Below are 27,899 nucleotides of genomic sequence, written 5' to 3'. Positions count from 1 at the left end.
CTCCCGGTTTCAAGGCCTGAGGAATTTGGGTCCACTCAGACCTCAGGCTTCTCTTCTATGGCTTTTTCTCTGTGAAGAGCTTACTGGTTAGAAACCGTATCCACCTAGTCTGTCTATGCAATCAATAGCAATGGCACGCCTCGGGTTTCAGTGTTCTGCATTTAAGTTTACAAAGTTTGTTCACATCTCTTTGCCCCCCTTTCATTTCATTTTCGTGATACTCCTGGGAGTTATTTCCTTCAATATTTCATGGGTGAAAACACAGCGTTTGGAAAGTTAAGAGACTTTCCCTGCTCATCTGGAAAGTGGCACAGCCAAGAATGCACTCCAGATTCAGTGCTCTCCCCCGCTTAAGTCCCTCTGGCACCCAGACGATACTTTTGCCCTCTCCTCAGTTGGTGCAGGGTATGATCAGAGTCTACTAAAGCCTGGCATGTGGGTCTGAGGGTGCTGGGCCTCCAGTGGTCGGCTCCATCCCCAGACAAAGGCCCTGCCCCACGGCTGTGGCCCGCATTGCCTCGACCGCTACCCCAGCTCGCTCCACAGACCCTGGCCACACCCCCTCGGCCCACCAGATTCCTCAGGCTGGCCCCGCCCCTGTCCCAGGCACCCACCCTGGCCCCGCCCCGGAGGCCATGCCCCCTCCTTGCAGGGCCCGCAGCGTGCCTGAGCTCCCACAGTCCTGAATTCCAGCTCCAAGGGGACACGGGGAGGGCCCGAGGCCCCAACGGTAGGAGGGGTGGGAATGAGGGTGGAGATGGGCACCCCCGGCCCTCCTGGCCTCACCTGGTTATCCTCCGCGCCTCCAGGTGGCTCGGGGAGTCTCTCCGGCGCTTCCGCATGGGCGAGTAGGACCGCCGTCTCCGACGCGCTCGCTCGCGCTCCCGCTGCTGCGAGTCCTTCTCGTTGTACTTGGGGTCCCGCTCCCTGAAGGGGTGCGGGGGTTATTGCGGCTGGCTTTCCCGCGTGAACGCGTGGGACAGGGGCACTCACTGCCTCTCACCTGTGCCCTTCACCCTACTGCGGCAGGTGGTGGCTTCCTCCCGGGGCCCCAGGGGGCTGTGGTGTGTACTGTGGGGGTGAGGCTGGGCACGTGCAGGGGTGTCAGCCTTCGAGGGTGAGCATTACAGGGGCGCGGCTGCTACGGGGGCGACGACGTGAACGTCAAGAGGGCTCTGGTGCGTGCGTAAGAACTGGGGGCTCTGAATATGGGGAAGGGGAGTATTAGGTGTGTGAAGAGGCCGGGGTGTGGGTATAGCGGGTGCATTAGGGCCCCCAAACATAACTCCAGCGAAGACGAGGATGCTGGGTCATCTTCCCATCCCTACTCGTGCAGTGCTGGACAAAGGGGGAAGCGGGGCGGGCTTGGGTGACGCTCCCCAGACGTGAGCTGGGAGGCGTGGCCTGTGCCTGGGGGGCGGGGCCTGTACCTGCTCGGGCTGTACCGCGAATAGCTGGGGCTGCGGCGCGATCGAGAGTTTCTGCTGGGGGGGCTCCTCTTGCCAGACTTGGAGGAATAGCTGGAAGAGCGAGAGTAGGACCTGCGGGAGAGTAAACAGTCTCCGAGGGGCCTGCTGGGCTTCGCCGGGGTCGCCCCGGAAGTGTAGGGTTTTATTCAGCTGGTTCCCAGGGGGTGACCTTTTTCTTTCTGGACGCCAGGCAGAGGAACCTGACTGGCCCTTTCCTGGGCAACTAATAATAATATCGACCACTTCCTCTGACTGAATTCTTACTATCTAAGGCTACTTATTAGCTGTGTGACCTTGGGCAGGTGATTTCACTTCTCTGGGCCTCTGTTTTCTCATTTATATAAGGGGGTAAATAATCGAACTTACCCTATAGAATTGTAAATGAGTAAATTAGGGCAAATCACATACTGCACAGAGCCAGCACACAGGAAATGTTAGCTATGATTGTTATGTATTTTATTATGTATCAGACATTGAACTAATGCTTTTTGTGCATTATCTCATTTAATCCTCAACAGATCCTAGGGTTAGGTACTATTAAGCCCATTCTGTAAGTCGGGAAACCGAGGCACGAGAGGTTAATGTTTTCATTTTACAGATGACGAGACTGAGCCTTGGAGAGGTTATCTGTGGCCCAAGGCCACCAGCTAGGAATGGGAGTAGCGGGCATTCAAACTCAAATCTGTCTGACTTCTTTCACCCATGGGTCAAAGGACATCTCCAGTTACCTTAACTAGCTCCCTAAGGACGAAAGCGCTGCAGAACAGAGGTCAAAACTGCACTCACCTTTTCCCGGAGGAGGTGGATCGGCTTCGGGTGTACCTGGGGGAGGCCCTGGGGTTTGGGGATCGGGAGGAGTGACTGGAAGAACGGGTGCTGGCATAGGAGGGGCTGCGGGAGCATCCTCTCATGGGGGAGCTCCGGGCTGTGGCTGGGACCAAACCGGATTTCTTCACCTCCGCGCATTCCAGACATGGCGACTGAAATCCTCTGCAGATGTGGGGAGAACACCTGTTAGCACTGGCCTGACCGCTAGCCTGGAGGCATCTCTAGGTAACACTCCTCTCCCTACCTTTGCCCAGGCTGTGGTGCCCTCAGAAACCCCTTTCCACCTAGTCCCATCTTACTACCTCTGGAAAGACTTTCTAGGCCACAGCTGGTAGAGGAATAGGGACAGAGGGGGATGCATTCCAGAGGGGGCACTTGAGAGTATTTTAGGTTAGTGGGCACGAGCATAATGGTAAATAACATCAAATCACATAGTGAGAGATTTATTCCCTTTTGAGTCTTTTTCAGCCCATCTGAGTACATTAGAGACACTGGATTGGGTACTAGTGGGTTTTCCACCATCTCTGGAACACTGGCAGTCTCCCAGGCTTGGTGCTCAAGAGCCTTGGGCAGGCAACTGTTACTAACAAGAATTAAATCCACTGTTTTTATGTATTTTCATATAAAAAATCATGTATTTTTGCAGGTGCTTTCTATTTAGGATGAATGCTATAAATTTTCTATATAAGACAGTAGTATAAGTTTCCTTATATAAAAAAAAGTGAGTTTGTCAAGGTAAATAAGAGTACCAGTAGTACAGGGATATGATTAAAATCAAGCAGGTGCCATGTAGGTGGTTTAAGTTTGGGAAACTTTCGGTGTAGCCCATTTTGCAGATGGGGGAATTGAGACCCAAAGAAGAGTGATGGCTTGTTCAAAATCACCCAGTGGCAGGGTCCTGTCTTCTGTATTTCTACCCTGCCTAGGGCCATATAAAGCTCCTGTTGGATTCTCAGTAAGGGCATGTTCATTTGCTTGTGCCAAGAGTCAAGTTCAAATCACATTAATAGGGTTTCCAGGCTCATAATGACCCAACCCCTGCTCACCCCTCCAATCTCAGCTCTTGGCATTTTCCTCTCTTGACTCCAGCCATAACGGACTACTTGTTCCTCCTGAAATCCCCCTGCTCCTTCCCTGTCTCCAGGCCTCAGAACATTCACACTGCCTGCAACCCTCTTTCCTCCCCTCCTCACCTAACAATAACTACTCATGGTTCAGGTTTTAGTTTGACCTCACCTTTTTTGGGAAGCCTTTCTTGACATCCCCCTAAGTCTAGTTGGGTGACCTCCAATGTGTTGCCACAGCCCCCAGCCCCTAGGCACCACCCCCACTTCCCCTCCACCTCCCGCGCCCCTGTCCCTAGAAGACCTCACTTGGTCTTAAAATTGTCTCTTCCTCCTCCAGTCACTGAGCTTGAGGGAGAGGACTCATGTCTCTGGATACTTATCCCAGCACCTTGGACAGAGCCTGATTCATCTGGCCTAGGTCATGAATAAATAGTTGTGAAGTAAACATTTGAGCCTCTTAGTGTTCTGGGTGCTAAACAAGCATCATCTTGTATGATCCTCCCAATGACCTTATGGAACTGGCACTATTCTCTTCAGAAGGGTTAATTACTTCCTCAAGGCCACTCAGAGTCTCAAACCCTGATCTGTCCAGCTCCAAAGCCCATGCCCCCTCCACTTCATCAGTCTCCTACCTTCACTGTTGAAGGTTCCCTTGATTTAGAGCCAATGATAACCTCTTCCATTCAGCCCTCTGCTCATTGCTGATATGACATACACAGCCATGACTTTAGAGATCAGTTAATTTCAAAATGAAAGGCTGGGTCTAAATTATTTAATTTGGCTGTTCACATAAGATCAAACTAAACGGGGAACTGCTGGATGCTACTCAGGCTTTAGCTTCAGCTCTATGACAGATACGTGTTTGAATCCTGGTGCTGGCCCTTATGAACTGAGTTTCTTAACTACTCTGAGTCTCAGTTTCCCCATCAGCTAAAAAAGGTCTATCGTAATGCCTATGCCATAAAAGTTCAAGGAGGAATCAAGGAAGATTGTCCATGGCAAGCACTTGGCATGGCCCCTGGCATATAATTAGGGCTCCACAAATGTTAGCAGCCATTATCATTATTGTGGTTGTTAGTGCTATTCTATTTTCTTCTGCCCTGAAGTATGTCCTTCGTCTCATCTGGGGACATCACTCCTTTTTCTTTGAGATGTTGACATTTGTTCTGACCCAGCCCTGGGAGCCCTGCTCCCAGGCAGGCTTGGGCGTGAACTGAGGCCAGAGATGTCCTGGGGCTGGCAAACCAGAGGCTACGTGTGGATGCCAAGTTGTTTGTCCAGGACTGAAGTGGGCTGTGTGTGCTGGGGACAAAAGGGTGCTCTGTCCTTGAAGAAGCCATTAACAGCTTCACTGCTAGGGCTTCGGCTATCATTCTGAAATCTTGGCCACTCTGAACAAAAGCAGACTCCCACCCCCAGAAGAAAGAAGACCCCACTGTTAGCATGGCAGAATATACCCGCAAACCTTTTCCACCCCTCTTGTATCTTTGCATCCGCCCCATTAATTACATGCTCCCGAGGAAAGGGACCATGCCATTTTTGTATCTCCAGCACCAAGCTGAGTGGCTGGCATTCAGGAGGTGCCTGAAAACTAGGAGAGGGATAAGTAACTGAGTGAATGATATAGAGTAAATGATCAGCGATTTTTACTAGCTATTATTGTGACATTATCCTCAGTGATTAGCATTTTGCTGTGATTTCTTGAATGAGAGAGTAAGGGGGTAATGAACTAGAATTACAGCTGGCTCATAAGCAACCGCATGAAAGGGTTTTCTGCAGAAAAACTGCATCTAGCAAGTGGGTTAAGATACACATGCGTGCACACGTGCGTGCACACACACACACACACACAGACACACACTCTGCAGGTATATGGGAACCCTCTGTACTTTCCACACCCACAACCTCCCCCGCCATTCAACAGCCCACACTGGAGTGATACATCTGTTATAATCAGTGAACCGCCGCTGACATCATTATCCCCCGAAGCCCAGAGTTTATATTAGGGTTCACTCTTGTGAACCCAGTGAGTTTTGACAAATGTAAAATATGTATCCACCATTGCAATGTCACACAGAATCTGTGCTCCACCTGTTCATCCCTCCCCACCCCCTAACCCCCTGCCCCGTCACCACTGATCTGTTTACTATTTTCACAGTTTTGCCTTTTCCAGAATGTCATATAATTGGAATCATACAGGATGTAGCCTTTTTTAGATTGGCTTCTTTCACTCAGCAATATACATTTCAGGCTCCTCCCTGTCTTTTCATTGCTTGATAGCTCATTTCTTTTTATTGCTGAATAATATTCCATTGTCTGGATGGACCACAGTTTGTTTATTTATTCACGTACTGAAAGATGTCTCGGTTGATTGCAAGTTTGGGCAATTATGAATAAAGCTGCTACAAACATCCAGGAGCAGGTTTTTCTGTTGCCACAGATTTTCAATGCATTTGAACTTTTTAAAATGACAGTTGACTTTCAATGGATTTAATGTTAGACTTTCTCCTGAGATTAATGGTAAAACTGACATTTGTTTTTGCCTGCCCAGCCTCTGTCCTTCCTTTAACAAAATTTTTTCAAAAAAAATTTTTTTGAGAGAGAGCGAGCATGAGAGCGAGAGTGGGGGAGGGGCAGAAAGAGGGAAACAGAGGATTCGAAGCAGGCTCCATGCTGTCATTGCAGAGCCTGATGCGGGGCTGGAACTCATGAACGATGCGATCATGACCTGAGCTGAACTGAGCCGAAGTCGGAGGTTTCACTGAATGAGACACCCGGGTGCACTTGCCTCTGTCCCTCCTGATATCAATACCCTGACTTTTCCTTCAGAGAACCAGACCTCCCCCAAGTTTTGTGTATGTGGGAAGACTACTCATTAGCCCTGATGGTAGCGTGTGACAAATTCTTGCCAAAAGCACAGCATCTCCTGGGCCAGAGTGATTGATCCAAGGGTGGGCAGATGAACCAAGATGGGCCAAGCAGAAGCAATGAGAATCTGCCTTGGTATTTTGCTGAAATTTTTGGGAAAGAGGCATTCTGCTTCCATTGGCTGGCTAACCTGTAGAATGGTTGGCATATATGCCCATGCTTGGGAGGGTCTGCTTGAGAATGAAGCCAATAGAGAGGGAAGCAGAGCTCCGAGATGTAATGGGAAAGATAGATTCTCAGTGATGTACTTTTCAGCCCCTGGATCCAGCTGTACCCAAAGCTGATATCCTTGGATATATATTTTTTAAATTATGCCAGTTTGAGTTGAGTTTTCTCTCTATTGCAAATCAAAGAGTCCTGGGTTAGGAGTGGGGAGTGGGTGGGTAGAGGGCTAAGGTGAGAGACAGAAGGTGGAGCTAAGGCAGGACCCCCCACCCCCCACCCCCACCCAGCCTAAGTGCACTGACCTTGACTCTCTGCCCCTGCTGGTGGGGGAGAGATTCTCCAGAGTGGCCCCCTTGTTCTGGGGTGAGGAGGTGGTGAAGGAGTTCCCTGAATCAGAGGTGTTTCCACAGTTGAGTTCCCGGCTCTTGTTTAGGCCCCCACTGGGGCTCCCCTTCTCTTGACCCCGTGACCTGGCTGAGCTGATTTGCGTGGAGGGTGGCGAGGAGGTGTCATTGCCTGAGTCATACTCCTGGGAGCGTCCTCGGGAGGTGGTGAGCGGGCTGGCTGTTTTGGTAAAGAGGTCAGCTGCAGACCCCGACCCAGTGATCTGAAAGCAAAAACACCCGTTGGACACTGCTGATCGCCGGGCCTGTGCACTGTGTCTAAATAACCAAGAAATGTTTACCGTCATGATGCACTGTAACGAAAGGAAAGAGAGAGAGAAGAGGAAAGAAGAGACGCCAAAAAACAAAAGCACAAATTCCTGAAAGAATACCACAGAAAGGAGATATTTTTTTTTTTACCCCCTGCTAGAATAACTGGAAGATTTAGGTATCATGCAGAGAAAAAGCATGCGATCCAGATTAAACAAAAGAAAAAGGAAATTATACAAAATTTAATTTCTAATGAATTAACTCAAACAAAACAGACAACTCAATCGAAAGGGGGGGTGTATAAACACCCTTAAGCTAAAACAATAATAAAAATAAAGGAAGGGGGAGGGGAAAAGAAATGGGGCAATGGACATGAAAAACATATCTTGGAACTTAAAAAAAAAAAAAGATAAAGCCAAAATTTTAAACTTCAACCAAATCCTCAACGAATTTGACCTTTTTTTTTTTTTTTTAAAGAAAAAAGTTCCCTGAATAGAACCCTAAACAAATATTGCAAGGGGAAAAGAAATGAAATAAAGAGAAGTTTTATTTTTTTTAAATATAAAGTCAAGGTCACAAAATGACATTTTAGTAGTTTTCAACTAAAGGGGAAAAGAAAGGGGGACAAAAAAAATGGAAGTCAAATAGTCTGACTGAAAACAAACGAAAAAAAAGCTCTCTACGATTATTTGTGTGTGTCCTTTTCCCCCTGGAGAAGGTAGCTAAGGCTCTCGAGTGGCTTCTAATAAATTCTCTCATGTCTTTGCGGATTATATCCACTTACCAAGCAAGAGCTCCTCCTTTAGTAGGTAGGTAAGGTGTAAGAGAAAGGGAAGAGCGGGCAACGTGAGTCCATCATTAGAGTCGAAAATGACAAGAAAAAACACACACCTTTCTGCACACCCTTACACTTGGCCCTCAGCTTTGAGTTTTGGTTTTTCAGTGTTCCTAACAGGTGAGGCATCAGATCTTTTGGTTTTCTCAGCAAGGGGACCTCAAGGCCATCAACACTAACCTCATCAGTCCCTTAATGCCCAAGTTGGATCAAGAAACCCTTGCTGAAAATGCAGTAGGGGCTAGAGCTTGCCTCCGTCTGGGTATCCAGACCACGAGGGTGTGCTTGTGACAAAGGGCTTTGGGAGGGGCTTGGACATTTGGATTTGGGGTGAATGGGAATGGGGAGGGTTTCCCAGAGTCCTGTTTGGGTCTGAACTGGGACAGATGAAGGAAGAAAGGAGGTTGAGGCAGCCCTTGGGAAAGCAATGGTGTCTGTGTTTAGAAGCACAGTGGGTGGTTTCCTTAAAACGTTCAGACCAGTGTCACAGCTGTGATTGACACAGTGGGTTTGGTCTGGCCCCTGCCAATACTGCTGTGCTTATTTAGCTGTGGGCGAGAGGAATCTTTGCCCTGGACCTCCTCCAGCAGTAACTATCCTCATGGGGCAAGAGATCTGTGAGGCCAGGAGGACACTACCAGTTCATGGGTAACTGAGATCCCAGAATTGTCTGTTCTCTGTTTAAATGGCCCTTGGGACCCCTTTCAGGATCTCTGCAGGCTCATCCATGGATCTGTTCTCCTGGGGACATAACCATGCTTTAGGTGTGCACACTCTTAGGTCCAAGGGTGACTCTTTGTACAGAGCTTAGATGTTCAGGCTGGGGTGTCTATGTGCACGTGTGGGAGGCCCATCACGGTGTTGGTTGGTGTAAGAGGCAGGAGGAGAAAGGGAGGGACCAGGGCATTGAGGCAGGGACACCGCCCCCACCCCCCACTGCCATGTCGTGGCCGGCCACTCTAGGGGTCTGAGGTTCTAAATTCAAACCTGACTTTCCAGATCATTTTGGAGATATGTTTGCCAGGATAGGAGAACATATTTTGTTTAGGTTTGCTGGCTTGACTTATAAACATTTAGACATCCAGTATGTAGGCCTCCTTCTATACTCTTGTCCTGGGGCCACCAGTATCAGTGAGACCTCACCGTCAAGAGCCTGCTTCCCTCCCACCCCTTATTACAGGTAACTTGGGCCTAAAGGAGTGGGACTTTTGGGCTTTCTTAAAGGACCATGTCTGCCTTCTCAGCAATTGGTCACGAGGGTGAGGCACAGAGACACCAGAACTGCGAGAATCACAGCAAACTCTGGCGGCTCAGGATGTCAGCTTCTGGACTGGGGAGGCGGAACTTCCTTTGTGGATTCTCCCAGGAGGCTTTGCACACAGACAGGGTGATGGTCCAGCGTTACCAAGTTCTCCCCAGCACAGCCGTCCCTGTCATCTATATCTGCTTGGTGATCTGGCAAGCTTTGCTTTGGGACAAGGGATCTCAAAATAACGTTGCTCAAGTGGAGTTTTGTTGAGTGAGACTTCTTTAGAAAGAAGGTAAAGGCCCTGTTCCCATTCAGCGCCTCCTTTTTGTCTTCCCATTTGCAGTTGCGGATGCTGTATCTTTCCCACCTCTGGGAGTTCATTGGTAACGTGTATTTCTACCACCTCTGTCAGGAATGAGAAAACTGATGGGCTCTCAGACTGGAGCTTGGTTCCAGGATGGGTGCAGGGAATCAGGCAAGCCCTTTTTGGGGAGAACGAGGCTAGAAGGTAACTCAAACAAAGGGGCCTGTGAGTATAACAGCTTCCATTATCTATCCATTGTAACTGGCTTGCTACCCTGGGGCATTCAGGCTGGCCTTTCTCTTCCCAGGTACTTGTTCCCAGCCCTGGCTACCACTTCCAATGCATTTGTCCTGGTGCATCATAGGTCCCCATAGGCAAGGATTTCCTGAGTGTGAGGCCCCTCCAGGCTAGTGGATACAGAAGGGGACTTTGCCCTGTTCGCCTTCTCAACCCCACACTCTGAGTTCACAGAGACGCTTTCAGCTTGTCTCCACCTGACCATGACTATTATACACACGTAACTTGTGTAATTAGAACTGAGAACTGTATAAGGCATCATGCTTTTCCATCCTTCCAGAAAACAGAGATAAAGGTCCTCTGAAATGTTCTCATTGGGTTGACTCTGGTGCCTGAAAATACCAACATCTCCAGCTTGTTTAAACGTCCCATTTCTTCAGATGAATATAAATTCTTCAAAATGGATGACAGTATCCTTTGCAACCCACCCCTGAGTACTTCACAGACCTTATCTCTTCCACATACCCCCACCGTGACCCCCACGACCTATGCCGATATGTTAGAATTTTCTTGGCTTTGCCACCACATCTTGCCCTCCCAAGCCCAGGCCATTTGCACATGCCATTTCCTCTGCCTAGAATACTCTTCCCCATTACTCCATTTCACATGGCTAAATTTATACATCCTTTAGGTTACAAATCACTTTCTAGAAAGCCTTCTCTAACCCCCCAGTCCATAGTACATAGCACAACAGTCCATAGTTCACTCATTCATTCGCTCTTTCATTCATTTACTCCTTCAAAAATGAGTGGCTTCTGTGTGTCACAGCACTGTTACTCAGTGGGGTAATTTCTTGTTTTATTGCCTGTCTCTCCATCTGGGTGGGAGTTTGTTGAAGACAGAGGCCACGCATGACTAGTTCAGCGTGGTACCCAAGTAACTACCAGTGCCTGGCGCAGAGTAGGTGCTCACTAAATCTGGCTGAATGAATGAAGCTGCTCCATAGTCCTTTAGAAGCCTGAGCTCGAGAAGCCTGGGCCCTTCCTAACTTAATTCAGTGGTGAAGATGGCCGAGTGATCAGGCCCTGGTGAGGCCCAAGTGGGTAACTGCCAACTTTGGGAACTTACTTGATGGCTTTTTAAAAGAGGGACTGGCCTCCATCATATTCAAAACAGTTCTAAAAAACTAGGTTGATTCTTAGCTGAAGGTTGATGTCTCAAGACCAGCTCAGGGCTGGCTCTGTGATCAAGAGATAACCTCTAGAACTGAGTTCTAGGTCCAGGCCTATGGCAGAGAAGGAATCACCTTCTGTTCTTCCTCTCCTTCTTGGCCCTCCTCGGACCCAGGACCCTTGGAGAAAGCACACAGAGGCTCTGTCCACATATTTCAGTGGCATCAAGTTCCATGCTAAGGTGAGAAGCTCTGGATCTGAGAAGCCTTCCAGACAAGTTATGCTTGGTCTCCTGAATTCCTTTCCATCTTCTACTCCTCTGGGAGATCAGCTTACAAAATGGACTGGGGCTGGCCATTTGCACATAATGGGGCTGTTAGCCCATACAGTGACTTTGTTCAGATTACAAAAAGGTGCTCCTCCTGGGTCAGGAGTTAGAAACAGGTGTTTCCTCTGGCCAGACAGATTAGGAAAAAGATATACCTTTCTCTAGGCTGAAGCAGCTCAGGTCGGTATTCACGGTTGCCTTGGTGAATGGAGGGCAGGTGGGGTTTAATTCCAAGATGAGTCACTTGCATATGGGGCACAACCAGCGTTCCATAGCATCCCTAGCAGGCACTGGACATACAAATCTTCTGATTCCATTTGACCTGCTTAAAGGGTTACTCTGTGGATGCCGTAAGAGGTGGGAGCCCAAAGACCTTCATTTCTGCTTCTTTTGGCTTAACCCTATTTGGTTTTGTTTTTACAAGCCTTGATGGGCTCTGTCTATATTTCCAGGTGAAAGGAGCATTTTAATAAATTCATTAGAGATGTTTGGATAGTTTAATGGCCTCTTAGTTTCAGACTCTCCCTTTTCCAGAGCTCTCCATTCACCCTACACAAAGAACAGGAAAGGTATGGAGGGGAGCCAAGCCGAAGGTAGGATGTGTGTGTGTTGGAGGTGTGTGACAGCCATGATCATGCAAAGGAGACCTTCGAGTCATGGACATCATGACAGACAACAGAGGCCTCTGTGTTCTTGTCTCTGTCCTCTCATCTCGGAGTGGCTCCTTTCCAGACAAATACTCATATAAGATGCAAACAGTTGTCCACTTGACACTGACATGACAAGACGCCTCCTACTTGCTCCTCATTTAGATAACAGCCTTCGCAAAATTCGTCTTTGAAGAGTTCTGTTTGGAATTTCTCTTCTGTGTATTAACTGATCCTTGCCCCTGTCCTTGTAGCTAGGCTAAAACATGGTGCTCAAGATACTTTCTAGGAAGAGTCATTCTAGACCCACCGTGATCCAGTAACAATGCCCTCACGGGACCTGGCATAAAACTCTTTAAGGCTTAGCATAAAAACTCAGCCCCCGTAAGATCTGCTTAATTACTAGGTGAAAAAACATCTGTCTTAATATGGATTATCCCCAAAATTGAGACAGGAATTTGAGTGCTGGTAGTTTATCTTGAGAGGACAGGGAACTTCTGTAGGAGAGTGGGGAAATGAGGTGAGGGAGAGGAGGAACCAATGAAAGATGGGTTATCACAAACCGGCAGCCACGGTGAGCAGCTGGAGGACACTGTGGGAGCCAGTGAGGAACCGACTCCAGAGTTGATCTCAGCCAAGGAGGGAGCTGGGGTATTAATGTACCTATTCCCCACCACTCATAAGTTGAAGGCTGCACCCAAGGGGTGTCATTTCTCTAATACATCCAAACTGCCACATGGCCAGGCAAAATGGTCTTTGGCGGCCAGAGAGCATCTTCTGGAAGCTGGAAGTTAGCTGTGTGCCCTGAAGTGGAGAGGGTGAAGGGATATAAATGAACAGCGTCTGCTTCAACACCCCACATCACCACTGGAAAACTGGCAGGCCAAGTGATGTTTTGTTTCAGCTATGTTTTCTTGAGCCCACTTAGTATATATGTGCTTAGTAGGGAGCCTGCTCGACAGTAAATCTGAATTAACTGCCAACATTGTAGAATGAGACAGTTTCACATTAACAACTCTGTCTCTGGTTTGTGCCAAAGACTAAGATCTGACAACATTGGGTCCACATTCCCGCTCACTAATAATCGGCTTGAGAGAATTGCAGCTGCCCATTTTAGGGGGGGGGGGCATGAGTTTTTCTGGCCCCCAACCCCATGGGGTTCCAGTTGGTTATATCAATTAACTACCTGGCCCCTGAGACATCTAGGTTTGTGACCCTGTGTTCTAAGTGTTTGCTGCTACCTTGACCGTGCATCCTGTATGCTCCATTTCTCCCTGCCAGAACCATGAAATAGAGCTCACTGTCTTCCCCATCTCCATCCTTTGCATCCTTCTTAGGCTTTTGTCAATGGAAGGAACTAGGAGACCAAAGCCATTAAGTCATATCCAGACCCTGGAGCTATTACAAGCTATTCCCTTCTGGGTCAAAATTGCCAAGCTCAGATTTTTTTTTTTTCTCCTAAGAACAAACTGTATTTCACAAATCTATGACCATTGGGAGAAAGCAAACAAGTGTTTCCCCTTTACTCCCCCTCGGCCCCCTCCAATGTGAAGCTCTGATTTTTTTTTTTTTCTCTTGAACTCACAAGTTTGACTCATCTCCTTGTTCCTTAATATACTCCACATTAACACTTGGGTTTTTCTAATAAGTAATTAAATCCCCCCACCACAAACCCCAGCTCCTGGCGTTTCACTGGGAGTCTCTCTCAGCCCTCTAGGGAAGCTGGCACTGTTATTTATTGTTTTTGTTTCAAATCATTATTTAATCAAGAACGGGGGAAAAAAGGCAACCTCTCACTTACACTTCAAAATTTAATTTCAGCTGAATTCTGAGATCAAGAGGCAGCACGGCCTAATAGGTTACAAAAATACAATCAAGAAGAGAATTCCAATTAAACTGAACAAGTCCATTTACTGAGCTTCAAATGGCCCCATGGAGAGAAATGGCTATAAATTTTTTTCCCCTCCCTGCCATATGGGGGACTGGGAATTCTCATGTGAATATAGAGCTGTGTGGCAGAGCTTTTAGCTACAGGGTTCTGGTTATTCCTTTAAAAAAAAATCCTTTTGTTTCACAAAGACATTAAGTTTATTTTCCTTGCTGTTGTACATCTTCCTTTGTACACTAATTAGGAAGACAGCAAAAGAATGGGTTCATTGACCTTTGGGAGTTCGTGTGAAAGCAGGCGGGATGTGGGGACGGCGGGAACATGACAAAGTCTTTCAGGACTGGGTGATCCCTCAGAGTGATACGCTGCAATTGACCTTGGACCCAAGGAGGTGGTCCAGCCTCCTGTCTCCCCCACCCCCTCCCCACCACAGGAAGCTGAGAGGGAATCGCAATTTCAGTCCCATCATGCCTCTGAAGCCCCTCCTGCTGGCCCCCAGCCCACCGGCTCTCAAAACTCTCTATATGGATCCAGTCAGGCAAATTTTGCACCAGCCCAAATTGAACTGGAGGAAAGTAAGTTCACTGTAATGAGTTTTTCATCCGGCTGAATGTGTTTGATTCAAGGGCTCATCCTTTCTTCGGAGGGCAGGTCAGTACTACATCTTCTGGTGGTAAGATGTCATTTACGTGATAGAAAATGGTGGTTTTCTTTTATTCTGAGCTGACGTGGTGGAAGTTGACAACCTCATGCCACTTTCCATTAAAAAACAGCAACGGCAACAACCAGAACAGGTCCTGCAAATTCCCATTTCATACTGCCCTTCCTCCGCATTCTGGTCCTTCTCTTCTCTATACTGCAGTGAAATGGTGTGGCATGTGGAGTCTCTCACCTGAGCGAGAGCTCGAAAGGCTTTTGCAAGGATGTGCGAGAGCCTGGACCAGGGGTCTGAAGACCAGGGCTGCCATATGCTTTCCCTTAGCCTCCTTTTCCCTGCCTGCAAAGTGGGATGTATACCTCCATCCTGCCTTTCTTCTTGGCTTGTTCTGAAGGTCACCTCAGACCGTGGATATGATTGGGCTTTTTGAACCCATCACATCTGGGTTTATTAGGAGTAAGTTTAATAACACCACTACGATGACAAATAATCACACTAGCAATGATTGCATATTGAGTGTCGATTATGTCCCAAGCATTGGGCTAAGTTTCTCATACAGAACTGAAAGTGCATGAGGGTAGGATCCTTGTCTGTCTTGTTCACTGCTGTTCAACCATTGCCTGGAATGGTGCCTGGCACACAGTGGGTGCTGAATGCATATTTTTTAAATGAATGAACACCTCAACTCACTCCATCCTCACAACTGCCCTACTATGAAGTAGGTATGATTATTAGCCCAAAGTACAGATGAGGACACCGAGGCCCAGGGAAGTGAAATGACACAAGGAAAGTCTTATAATGAAGCACATGGACTCTGAGGTCAGACTTTCTGGGTTTGGATCCTGGTTTCTCCATTTCATGTAGCTCCTTTTCACTTAATTGTTGTAGGCCATGGTTTCCTCAATGTAAAATGGGCTCTCTTGAAGGGCTCTTATAAGAAACAGATGAGGTGGCACGTGTGGAGAATTCAGCCTAGCAACTGGCACATAGTTGGTGCTCAGTTGGCTCCGTTGGTTGTTGTTACCCAGGGTCTCCCAGGGAGACAAGATCATGACCCCAGAGTCTACAGATCTGCTCCAAAGCCCATGTCTTCATCACTGCCCTCTCCTGCCTCCTCCTGTTAACAAATTTCATGAGGCCCTCTTTTATGGATCTCAGGTTCTTTCTGCTGCCATTCTACCTTCTCCTTCCTCCTCTTCTTCCTCTTCTTCTTCTTCCTCTCCCTCTTCCTGTTCCTTTCCTTCTCCTTCTTCTCTTCTCTTCCTTCTCCTCCTTCTTCTCTTTCTCTTCTTCTTCTTCCTTTTCTCCTTCTTCCCCTTCTCTTCCTTCTCCTTCACCTCCTTCTCCGTCTCCTTCTATTTCTCTTTTTCTTATGGCGTCTGCAGGTTTTTGTCGGCAAGGAATACATGGCAACTGTTGGCCAAAGCTGGAGGCTGAAGGAGGAAGGGAGCCTGTCCTTCCCCTTGGTCTAGTGTCCTAGAGATCAGCCCTCTTCCAGATTCCCTCTCCAGTGAGGGCAGATTTAACAGAGAGCCCCATGTCAACAGGGAAAGGGCTTGGCCAAGGCTTCACACCACCAACCTCTCTGCCGTCCAGTCGGTCCTCTGGCTATGAAAGTAAGCTTCTGAGACACAAGCCATGATACATACCAGCTCCCCTTCCTCCCAGCTGGGCCACCTACCTAAGTCTCTTCGGCTCTGTGAGCCTGTTTTTCTCTCTGAAAAATGGTGATAATAGTCGCATCTACCTCAAAGAAGTGTTTTTGAGACCAAAAAAACCCCAACAGCTGTGCAAAATATGGGATAGTTTATAGTGTTACTTTACTTTTGTTCTAACAAAAGTGCCTGGCACATAGCAATATCTCCCCCTCCCTTTATTCATCAGCCATCTCAATTTGGGGAACCCATCCTTCAAAGCTCAGCTCAAATGTTCCTTTATTTGTAAAGCCCCGTCAGGCGCCAAGGCAACACTGTCTGGTCCTTTCTCTGTGGTCTTACTACCTATTATACTTACTTCCATCACCACCATGGCTGATAGTCACAATAGTCAATAACTGGTTGAGTGTGGATACTGCCTCATCCAAAGGTAGCTGGCCTTGGTACTAAGGCTATCAGGTATCACTCTTTAGTTGCTGAACTTGTGAGAAGGTCCAGAGGTACTACGGGAGGGAGGGGATACCTTTGGTGACTTGGGGGTAGTGTGGTGAGAGGGTCTATTAACCAACTATTGTGCAAGTTTTTGAATATTCTGGCAACTAAGGAGGAACTCGTGCTCACTGACTCAATCTCAGCCCTAATTACAACACTTATTTCGCTGCACTGCAGCCTGCTGTTGACTACCAGACTGAGCTCTGGAGTTCAGGAAGAGTGTTTTATTCATCTCTGTCTCCCCGATGCCTTGGACAGAGATGGTTGAGTGGAGATAAAGAACGTGAATGAGACTGTGAAGGGTCCCCAAATCATCTCCTTGGGACCCTCCATTTGGATTTGGACTCTGACTGAGCAAGAGGGCTTCAGGTTATCTTTAGCTCACCAACTAGGATTTCAATAAGACAGAGCCCTGAATTTGCATATTCATGTATGCAGATAGGCCCCCCTTGATGTAATGTGCCAGTCCTTGATTTTTTAACAAGCCGTGCATAGGAAATACCTGCAGTGGAGTGTGGCAGGAACCATGGCATAGAAGACCCTTCACACTCAGGTTCCTGCTTATCCCTAGAACCCCATCTCTTGGCCCGGAATTCTGCCTCCATCCCTGACTCCAATCTTTGCTTCCTGCTTCCTTTGGCTGATTCTTGCTCACCACCAGTTTCTCAGTTAGTTGTTACTTTCTCTGCCCTAACCTAATGCTAGCCCTAATTCCTTTCCCTGCCTACTACCTACCCCCCCGCATCTCAGCATCTCTGATTCGTTGTTGTGTATTGTCTTTTACAGTCTTTACCTTGTCTGTCTCCCTCGTAAGAAAGCACAGACTGTTCTATGTTCACCGGATCCTGAGAGCCATGGCATGGCAGACCCTTGATGGATTATTTTGTGGATATTTGGTAGATTTGAATGAGTGATTGAAATGATTCTCCAAGGGCAGTGCCTTTGCTGTTCTCTTTAATAGGGAGCTCAGGAAACCTGTGGTCCAACCTGGCACCTTCATCCATCTCTGCCTTTTGCAAGAGAGAAGAGGAGAAAGGGTCTAGCATGGAGGGCACTCGGAGGGCTAGACTTGGGGGTGTCTGACGCCCCCAGAAGTCAGACAACCGTGAGTAGGGTGGGGCTAGCCACTGGGGCTGCAGCTGCTATTTAGGAGGAAGGAAACTGAAAACAGAGGAAACAGAGGCCCCGGCTCTGCTCCCAAGTCCTGCAAGGACTAGCCTGGGCCTGGAGCCACACTCTCATTCCTGCTGCTACAGCTCCTGCTGCTACCAGTGCTGCTGCTATTGTCATTGCCCCATTACTATTTCCCCTATTATTGGCAGCCACCATTAAGTAGCATTTCTTCCTCTACTTTCGTTCTAACAAAAGTGCGTGGCTCATAGGGCTGTCTCTGTGTGTTACAGTCTGGAACGTTTACTTACATTAACTCATCGAATCCTCGTAACATCCCTCTTACAAGGCAGGTCTCACCGTTCCCCTCATTTTGCAGATTTAGAGAAGACTGAAGCACAGAAAGTTTATGCAACTTGCTCAAGGTCCCACAGTTGCTAAGTGCACAAGCAGTACCCGGAAAGCTGTAGTCATAACACCCACTAATATTTGCTGAGTTTTCCCCTGGGCCAAGCACCGAGCCGAACAGTTTCTCATACTAGTTTGCTTTTGTCCTAACAGCAGGGTTTTTGAAGAAAAGACTTATTATGTGCATTTTTTTTTAAACAGATGAGGAAACTGTGGCCCGAAAAGGTTTAAGTAACTCTCCCTAGCTCAGGGCCAGTATTTGACGGCATAAGCACAGCCCCATGTTTTGAACAACTCTAACTTGCCACAGCCCACGGAAGTCATTTCTCTTCTCTGAGTCTCAGTTTTCTCTTCTTGGAATCAGGGCACTGAGCTAGGGGAGCTCTTAATGCCTGTCCCTTGTAGGTACAGATGGGCCTTCAGGTCTTCTGAGAGGGGCTGGACCCGTGGGAGGCACTGAGACTTCAAGAACCAATAGCCAAACTGGTTCCTTACTAGCTGGTGTGGGAGGACCACACTTTTTTGTTTTTTGTTTTTAGTCACATCCAGCCTTTTTCAACATCTGGACAGACCTGGCCTGTTAGGAAACCATCCCAGGAAGGGGATCAAACAGGCCAGTTGTGCCCAATGGCACTTTTTAGCGAGAGTCAGTTGGGGCCACCAATTGGGCTGCCACAAATACCAGGACCAGAAAGACAGGGTGAGTTTTACTCATTTAAATTCTTCTGCCTCTTCTTGCTGCTATTTTAAATTGATTTCTAACTTGGCAACAATTCCCTGGGAGACAGATGAGCTTGGCATGCCCATTTTCCAGGTTTGGAAGCCGAGGCTGAGAGGAGTAGAAGGAATTGTCCAGCTAAGCCAAGACTTGCACCCACCTAGGCCTCCACAGACTCTCTGCCATGCTGGGAAGACATTTTATAACACATCAGTGGTGGTGGGCTGGGGAGGGGGGGCGCGGAATGCAGGTGGGCATTTTGCATCTGCAAACTACTCAGCAACCACAAGGCCCTTCTACAAAGAGGGGAGGGAGCTGGGAAAGTTGTGGATGGTTCTAGCTAGGCAGAGGATGTGGACAAAATGAGACCTCGGTGAGCCAGGGTGCCTTGCCTGGTAAAGAAGAGTTTCCCAGAATGCACTGCAGGTGATAACTTGCGTCAACCAGGCCCAGCTAGTGTTTACCACGGCCTTCCCTTCCTTGACCTTCCTGCAAGCACCCTGAACTTCTCTTTTCTTTCACCTCATCTGAATTTTCAGATTCACTCGTAGCTAGAAGACACAGGCCCCTTCCCAGCTGTCAGCTGCGACTGGAGTCTGTGTCAACGTTGCGTCTCCTCCCGTTTGTGTCTCTATCCCCTGAGCATCGACAAAAGGCCTTCGCATACTTTATCTTACTGGATGTCCCCAACAACCCCATATGCAGGTGGTGTTATTTCAAGTCTGCCAATGAGAATGCTGAGTTTCAAAGAAGTTAAGCAACTTTCCCAAAGCCACACAACCCGCAAATAGCAAAGCTAGGACCTGAGTTCAGATCCAACTCTAAAGCCCTTGCCCGGGGAAACTTCCTGGTGTCAGACTGTCTGAAGCCACATTCCAGCTCCTCCTTATTGACCTGAGGGGAGCATTCCAGGATTCCATTCAATGTGGGGTTGCTCAATCGGATTCACTCTTGCTTTGCTCTGTGGCTTTACCTCAGACCGTAACCTCTCTGAGCCTTGGTTTTTCTGTCCCATCTGTGAAAGGCACCAGTGAGAGCAGCCATACCCCCAATTCCCTGAGACCTTGTGTAGACACATGAGAGGACACAGATCAAGTGCTATGAGCTCCTTGAAGGAAAATTCTCATATACAGTCAAGGCCGTGTATATATAGGTGAAATCAAAGCCCAGCTGCTAATCAATGCTGCAGGCGAGCTGGTGTCAAAGATGCAGACTTCACTGAAATGCTGGAATGCCTCTGATACATCAAAGACCCCCTCTTTTCCTTCCTCCCCAAAGAAACCTCCTCCAGTGTCTCCCACATGCATTCCTGCAGATGTCACTCTGGAGACCGACATGTAGTTTTCAATGTTTCCCTGATAAAAAGCCTGGGTATTTTAGCTTTACTTCCTCCCCCAACCGAGTGCTGCTAAAGGCTGGTGAGTGACCCTTTGGTTAAGCAATACTGAGGTCTGAAAAACAGTGGGGTATTTGCCCAAAACCGAATTAAAGTGTGCCGTACACTGCCCTGAACTTGTGTCTCCACCTCCCCCCAGTGTCATGGCCAAGACTGGCCGAGGAGGCTGTGTGGAATACTTACTACACCCCTGGCCGACAGGAGGCTGAGCATCTGGAGGGGCTGGCTGGGCGGGTGGCTGGAGCGGGCCTCGGGGCTGGCCTTGCCGAGGGTCTTGGAGCAGCGGCGGGAGTGCCTTCGGCGGGACTTCCGCCCTTCCTCGGGGGACCTGCCGCGGTGCCTGGGGGGCAGGGGAGACAGGCGTGAGGGTCTTTTGAAGGGGAGCATGGCAGAGGGGTGGCTGCAGAGCCAGTAGGATCTGAGGACCGTGGAATGTGTTTGGGTATGTTTGTATGAACCACGTGTGCTACCGTTCTTCCGTCCGTCCATCTGCCCATCTGCCCCCTGCACCTGCCCATTCATTCACTCACTCTCTCATTTGTTCATTCCAAAAATGTTTCTTCGTGTACCTGACACTGTCTTTGGGGCTGGGAATGTAGCTGGGAGGATAGAAAACATCCCTAGCCTGATTGGTTTAGTGTCCTTTGCGTGTGTGATTGTCAGTATGGTTGTATGTGACCGTGTGTATGCCTGGGTGTGTCCCACTGTGTTTGCCTATAAATATGACCGGACACATCCGTATGTCTTTGTGCGTGACTTTGCCATCTGTGACACAGACACATCCTATCTTGACTGCCACCCAAAACTTTTGAAAAAAACGTAGCTGACAAAAATGCAAAGATGCCTTGCGTAAGCTCGTCAGACCTGGCTATCCTGTCTGCAGCGGAACCCAAAGGAATCTCTGACTCTTTAGAAAGGGCGTATTTAGATTCTGCTAGCCTGTTAGCTCTGGGCCACAGTAGTAATAAAAGTAACACCTTACTGATTTGCATGGCACTTGCCCTCTTAGGGCATTTCTTGCAACTTGAAGACACAACACAAACACGGCAGGTAGTTCCCATTTTACAGACGAGGAAGTTGGGGCTCAGTGCTGTTTGGGAACCTGCCTGAAGTCACACAGCTTGAAAGTGGCAGCACCAGGGCCAGGGCAGACTTTTCCGCCCCAGTAGGAAGCAATGCCTCTTGGTCATGCTCTGAAATGTCCCTCTGGACTCTGGGACCTCCCGATCATTTTCACTGGGTGTGTGGCCAGTGCCTACTGGAGCGTCCCTCAGCCCAACAGGCATTGGGGAGCTCAGACAGCAACATCGCCGGGAGCGGTGACCGCAGAAGGCGGCCGAGGCCGGAGTCTGCAGAGGTAGCCATTTCGCTAAGAGGTGAGGTAGAGGGCAGCATGCTGAGGGCAAGCTCTCTGCACTGTCCTCTGACCCAGGCCAGCAGGGCTTAGCCGCTGAGAGCCGATTCAGCCTGGGCCTGGGGTCAAGGGCACAGGCTGGGTCACCTCCGGACCCGGTCTCTGACCCAACTCTGCCACTCACTGTTACCTTGCTCAGATGCCTTTGCTCACCACGGTGGAGTTTTCTGCATTTCCACGTCAGTAATGCACCTGAGCTCAGTGCGCCAATGCCCTCTGGACAAAGGCCACCAGGAGCACGCCTGTGGCTGAATAAGCGCATTTACTGCTCCCTGCAGTGAGGGAGAGCACACACCACAGGGACTTGTAGGCTGTCCCTGTACGGGAATGTTCTGGGCGGGCAGCAGGTGACTTCAAGGAACTGGGGCTTTGTTCTGGATTGGATGCTGTCATTAAGTGGAGGTGATACTCTGGCCGGGTCTCTTCATAAATCTTGGAGCCCAGACCAAGGCCAAGGCTAAAACTGGAAAAGGAACAACAGTCCCTCACGCTAGCCAGGATAGGGAGACGCTGGGTCACTTTTGGGTCTTGGACAAAGTTCCTGTTTTATCTGGGCTCCAGCCTGACAACAGAGGGGCCTTGTTTTTTTCAGGCCACTCAGGGTCACAGAGCAACTTTGTCTGATGCCGATGCTCTTTACGGTTTTTGGTGTTTAGGGGAAACACAAAGACTTGGTGACGGCAGCACACGTCAGGGTCTGCGTTTCCTTCCTCAAATGCTTCTCATGCTCGGCTCCACATCTGCCTCTTGAAGGAAGATTTAAAAATCTCACTGACCTGGCCCCACCTCCTCTGAACTAGATCGGAACATTAAGAGGGTAAGATCCAGGAATTTGGCATTTCAAGAATTTTCCAAGGTGACCGTAAAGTACAGCCAAAGTGGAGAAGCCCTGGTCTAGTTGATGGTGTGACTGGGGTGATCAAGAGAGAAAATGCGGGGCGCCTGGGTGGCTCAGCCGGTTAAGCGTCTGACTTCCGCTCAGGGCATGATCTTATGGTTTGTGGGTTCAAGCCCTGTGTCAGGCTCTGTCCTGACAGCTTGGAGCCTGGAGCCTGCTTCAGATTCTGCGTGTGTGTGTGTGTGTGTGTCTCTCTCTCTGCTCTTCCCCTGCTCATGCTGTCCCTCTCTGTCTCTCTCAAAAATAAAAAAAACATTAAAAAAATTAAAAAAAAAAGAGAGACAATGTATTTGAAACTGTAGCACACTGCCTGTAGGAACTAGGAAAATATTCCCCCTCTCCTCTTTCTCCTTTTTCTTCTAGAGGTTGATTTAAGCGGGATGAGGTGGGACCAGGACAGTGACTTTTTAACTTAATTTAATTTAATTTTATTAAAAACATTTTTTTTTAATGTTTATTTATTTTCGAGAGAGAGAGACAGAGCACGAGCAGGCGAGGAGCAGAGAGGGAGACACAGAATCCGAAGCAGGCTCCAGGCTCTGAGCTGTCAGCACAGAGCCTGACGTGGGGCTCGAACTCACAAGCTGCGAGATCATGACCTGAGCCGAAGTCGGATGCTTAACCGTCTGAGCCACCCAGGTGCCCCTATTTTATTTTTTTAAAGAGTTTATTTATGTATGTATGTATTTATTTATTTAGAGAGTGAGCATGCAGGGGCATGTGAGCAGTGAGGGGCAGGGAGAGAGGGAGGAGGGGCATGTGAGCAGTGAGGGGCATGGGAGCAGAGAGTGAGCAGTGAGGGGCAGGGAGAGAGGGAGGGAGAATTCTAAGCAGCCTCCACGCTGTCAGTGACAGCCTAACGTGGGGTTTGAACTCACAAACCATGAGGTCGTGACCTGAGCCAAAGTTGGACGCTTAACTGACTGAGCCCCCCAGCCCCCCCAGGAGAGTGACACTTTAAAATCTCCCTGGGTAACCTGAGCGTGTCGCCAAATATGTGGGAAGCCCACAGGGGTGAACAAAGCGGCCTGTGACATCCAGAAGCCGGAGGCCTTGGTGCATCCTCTGGCCATCAACAGTTCCAAACATCGACATCAACAAAGCCGCGCTCCGTTTCTTCTCACCCACAAGAGAGCCCTCCTCCCCTTTCTGAACACGGGACAGCTAATGTGTCAGCACAGAGAGGGTCCTGGTTAGGAGAAACCCGACTCGCAAGGGCCGCAGAACTAGGTACTTGGTGCTTTCATAGGCTGTCCAGCTTCTCTGTGCCTAGAGCAACGCTTAGAGAGTGCACCAAGTCCAAAGCCAGACTCCACAGTTCATTCCTAGCTCCGTCACTTAGTAGCTGATTAACAAGTTCCTTAACCCCTCTGTGCCTCAGTTTCCTCATCTTTAAAATGGGGGATAAGAACAGTAGCTACCTCATGGGGTAGCAGAGGGGATCGTGTAGTTACTTCAGGGAGAGGGCTCAGCACCTCACACCATGGCAGTGGCAGTGGTCACTGGCCCTTAGGAAACACACATGTGTGCTCAGTGTTGTTCCTGTACCTGGAGGCAGCCCGTCCCTTTTCTCTACAGGGAGGTGTTGATAGTGTCGGGGGAGGCTCCCTGGGGAGAGGGGTTACCTGCTCTCACAGCTTGAGGAGCGGGTCTCCGAACTCTGGGACCTGGAGGGGCAATGGTGATGGCGGTGACGGTGAGACTTTCGGGGCCGGCTTCGTGATCTTGGGGGCGGTGAAAAGTAGTGAGTCAGAGGAGGGGAGAGAGGGAGGGGGAGGGAAGGAGAAAGAAAGAGGGAAGGAGAGGGTGGGGGAGCAGGAGAGGGAAGAGAGTGGGGAAGGGGGAAGAGAGAGGGAGGGAGAGAGAGATTTTGATCTTGTGACATACATCATCCTCTTGCACCAGAGTCACTGTCCCTCCCAAAGTTAGGCATCTCCCCCTACCCACGCCCCACTCCCCATCACCCCAGCTCTTCGGGCGGTTGGCCTCTCCAGCCAGCCATACTGAACACAAGTGAGTGGCAAGGCTTCCTCTGGAGGAGCCAGCCTGGGACTCAGCCTGGGTCTCGGGTTCCCACCCCGCCGCACCCACCCGCCCTGACGCAGACCACACCTGCCAGGAGTGTCACGTCCCCTCGTCACCTCTCTCCCACCTAAGACAGGGGTCTCAATCTCAGTCAGCCACTGTACTGTGTGAATCAGTCGGGCAAGAGCTAAAGAAAGAAGTGGCCTTGCCTCCAGAATATTGGCGTGCTGTTGGATCTTCTAATTTTTCAAGTGAATGTAGAAATACAGATTTTTATGCAAAAGATTCCTATTTTTAAGTGGAAGGTCATTTTTTAACAAGACACTGGGGGCAAAGAACGCACATTTGCAGAGTAAATTAGGCCTTTGGGCTGCCAATTTATAACCTCAGATCTGGAAAATTAAGTCCAGATTTTTCACATGGAGTCAAAGACCTGCTTTCAGAGTTAGAAACATCACTGGCAACAGAAATTACAACAAACAATCAACAACCACCACTACCACTAATAGTGGTATTATTACAGGTTACTTCAGTTCCCCCTAAATGATAATAATGACCCAGAAGTAATAGCAGCAGAGACAATGGTCACTGAGTATGTACAAGGAATGTCAGTGGTTTGGGCCAAGGCACGATGTCAGTGGGAGTTAGAGAGGGCTCTATCGGGAGGTAGCCTGCTTATTCCAACAAAGGACTCAGGGATTCTTGCTAATGTGATAATCAGACCATATCCCTGCCCTGGTTAACCCTTCCCATTGCCCTCATGTCAAGTATGCATTCTGATCCTGAACCCCGAGCACCTTGAGGAGTCAGCCCCTGCCAAGCTCTCTAGCTTCCTTGTGTGGTGTCTCCTGCTCTGGCTGGGCAGGCTCAAGGAAGTCCAACTGCTTGTATTCTGGCTCATGTATGTCCCAGCTCATGATGTCCTGCTGAGGATGATGATGACAGGTGGCCCATATTTAACACATATTGCCTGCCGGGCACCATAGTCTAAATGGACCCATCTCTGCCTTCACAACAACAACGTATGAAGTAGCTTCTCTTACTTCTCAGATGAAGAAACCGAGGCAGAGAGTTTAAACCATGTGCCTAACCAGTAGCCTAGAATGGTTACCTCTGTCCTCACTCCAGTCAGTCTACACACTTCCTCCTGTAGGAAGCCCCTGCTCACTGCCAAGCCTGCCGCCATGCCCTGGGCTCCTAGCTGCCATCACTGTGCTGTGACCTGTCCCTTGTCTGGCTCCTGTGTTCCGCTGGGAACTGTGAGCATCTTGAGTGTGGAAGAATATTTGGCTAAGCTCTGTCCTCGGGCCCAGCCCAGGGCCTGCCATGTATTAGGGCCTTACTAAGGGATGGTGAATACAAGCAGGCTCAATCTCTCCAGAGATCACTTGTTTAGAAGCATCCCCGACCATAGTACCTGGCAAGAAGAACCATCCTTTATCTTAGGGGCGCCTTGTTTTTCTTGCTTCTCCCTCTCCTGATGATGCTTGTCTTTTGCATCACCTAGTAATTTCTGGGGCTCATCCAGCTCTTGGCACCAGGGAGAGTGGCCCCCTTGCTGCCCTCAAGCAGTCAGCCTCGGTGATGACCACCCCCACAATCCCCACCAGTGCTCTTAGAGTCTCGGTCCAGCCCCTGGCTCTGTGTGTCTATACTGCAGCCCCACTGGACAAGTGATACCGAGGTCTCTCAGAGTATGTGCTTGGTCTGCGCTTAGTGTGAATGCCTTTTGACTTGAACTGAACAAGCTTGATGATCGGGAAGTTGTTCCCTGAGCTAATTCAGAGCTCTACTGTTTCCTTCTGGAGCATTGCCCAGGCCCCTGTGGGGGTGGCTCAAATGCCCTCCTTTGCACTGACCTCGGATGAAGTGACCCCTCGGGCAGCAAAGCGAGGTGCCCTCCCTCTGCGTCCCTGCCTCCTCTTTTCCCTCCCCAACAGCCAACCGCCTTTCATCCTATTGCATTTGGTCCTCACTTTAGAGGCTTCTTGGCGGGAGATAAAATATTAGTTGATTGGAAAACACATGTGCTAACATTTGCAGGGTATAAAGTAGGTGGGTTGTAACCACATTTACTTTTAATTTGTCTGGGAACTGAACTCTGCAGGCAGCACCAGCTGATTTGAATTTCCACCACCAGCTATACACCGTGAACCAGCTGGGGCCCCGAGACCGGGGGTAGGAGCTTCGCTGCAATCTCCATGATGTAAGCCCCCGCAGCCAAGGCTCGGACTCACAAGCACACTCACGCGTGTGCTTGCACGTGATCATGCCCCCATGACCACTCACGCACACACGGCACACCTGTGTGCCCAGGTAACCCCCCCCCCCCCCCCCACACCCTCCATACGTGTAATGCACGCGGGTAGATAAGCGGTGCACACGCAGGGTGCAGAAAATCAGCACGCGGGCAGACTGCACCCACGTGACACTGTTCGCGTTTGTGCTCACGTAAGCAGAAGCATACAGAATGCTTCCGTGTGGACACAAATATACACCACACACAGACTATCCCCATTGCATACGTTTGTACACGCCTTCCACACAAATGTTTGCAGGATGGAAAAACGTACAGACGTTTGCAAGCAATGTGCATACTGTACATACACGCCCTTCATAGAAATGTAACCACAAGGCACTGCAGGCACACAGACGCACATCATTCACTTTCACGCACACACAAATACACGCACGTCACATACACAACCTCGTGCACTTACACATACCCAAACCCAAACTGCCCTTCATCAGCCGGTTCTGCCTTTCCCTGCCTTCCTTCCTCTCACCCACCCCCACCTCACGTTTATTTGGCCACGCCCACACTCTGGCTATGCAGAGGTCAGTTCCCCGCCTCCCCCCGAAACTGGAGAAAAGAATGTTCCAGGTGCTCCCTACTTACTGTTTTTTGTGCCTCTTCTCGTCCCTTCTTTTGCTTTTTGGGCTGGAGGAGCTAATGGAGAAATGGCCAATTAATTAAAAGATGCAGAATCCCAGTTCCAGATAAAAAGAAACAGTAGTTAAGATGCTTTACACACCGAGGTTACAAGACCCAGGCAGTCTGGGGACAGATGCTAATCATTTCCAAGAGGAGAGCAGTCACTGCTGATTTTTTCACCCAGCAGGTTCAGCTAGAGACAGTGACCCACACACAGACTGAGAATGAGGTGACGCAGGGGGCCATGGCCAGCTCTGGGAGCTTAATAATACAGTCATAAATAAAGGTAATAATAATACCTGCCATGTGTGAAGGATTTATTGTAAGCAAACACTGCTAAATACTTTTCAACAGTCTTATTTTACTCTCCCTGCAATCTGTGGGCAGAGGCACATTTATTTAATACGTACTCATTTTACA

General features: G+C 49.1%; 1 protein-coding gene and 1 long non-coding RNA gene across 3 annotated transcripts in view; one reads left to right on the top strand and one right to left on the bottom strand.

Moving 5' to 3' along the window:
- SRRM4 (serine/arginine repetitive matrix 4) overlaps window positions 1-27,899 on the bottom strand; it is a 156,280-nt gene that overhangs the window by 8,288 nt on the left and 120,093 nt on the right. The window contains exons 6-12 of the mRNA XM_060611824.3: window positions 27,444-27,494; window positions 24,145-24,243; window positions 20,391-20,547; window positions 6,760-7,064; window positions 2,256-2,459; window positions 1,431-1,541; window positions 787-927 (exon numbers count right to left, since the gene is read on the bottom strand). Of these exons, the coding sequence (XP_060467807.3) occupies window positions 787-927; window positions 1,431-1,541; window positions 2,256-2,459; window positions 6,760-7,064; window positions 20,391-20,547; window positions 24,145-24,243; window positions 27,444-27,494 (1,068 nt within the window). The remainder of the gene's footprint in view (window positions 1-786; window positions 928-1,430; window positions 1,542-2,255; window positions 2,460-6,759; window positions 7,065-20,390; window positions 20,548-24,144; window positions 24,244-27,443; window positions 27,495-27,899) is intronic.
- LOC132665047 (uncharacterized) lies at window positions 3-27,777 on the top strand. 2 transcript variants are annotated; one of them, XR_013551359.2, is made up of 4 exons: window positions 3-730; window positions 22,278-22,438; window positions 26,652-26,750; window positions 27,664-27,777. It is a non-coding gene; the product is annotated as an uncharacterized LOC132665047 (long non-coding RNA). The 2 variants fall into 2 exon arrangements; XR_009603934.3 differs by having other exon boundaries at window positions 13-730; window positions 26,685-26,750.

This window comes from Panthera onca, chromosome D3, assembly GCF_046562875.1.
Source record: "Panthera onca isolate mPanOnc1 chromosome D3, mPanOnc1 haplotype 2, whole genome shotgun sequence".
NCBI classification, from domain to species: domain Eukaryota; kingdom Metazoa; phylum Chordata; class Mammalia; order Carnivora; family Felidae; genus Panthera; species Panthera onca.
This window is presented reverse-complemented; position numbering and strand designations above follow the sequence as displayed.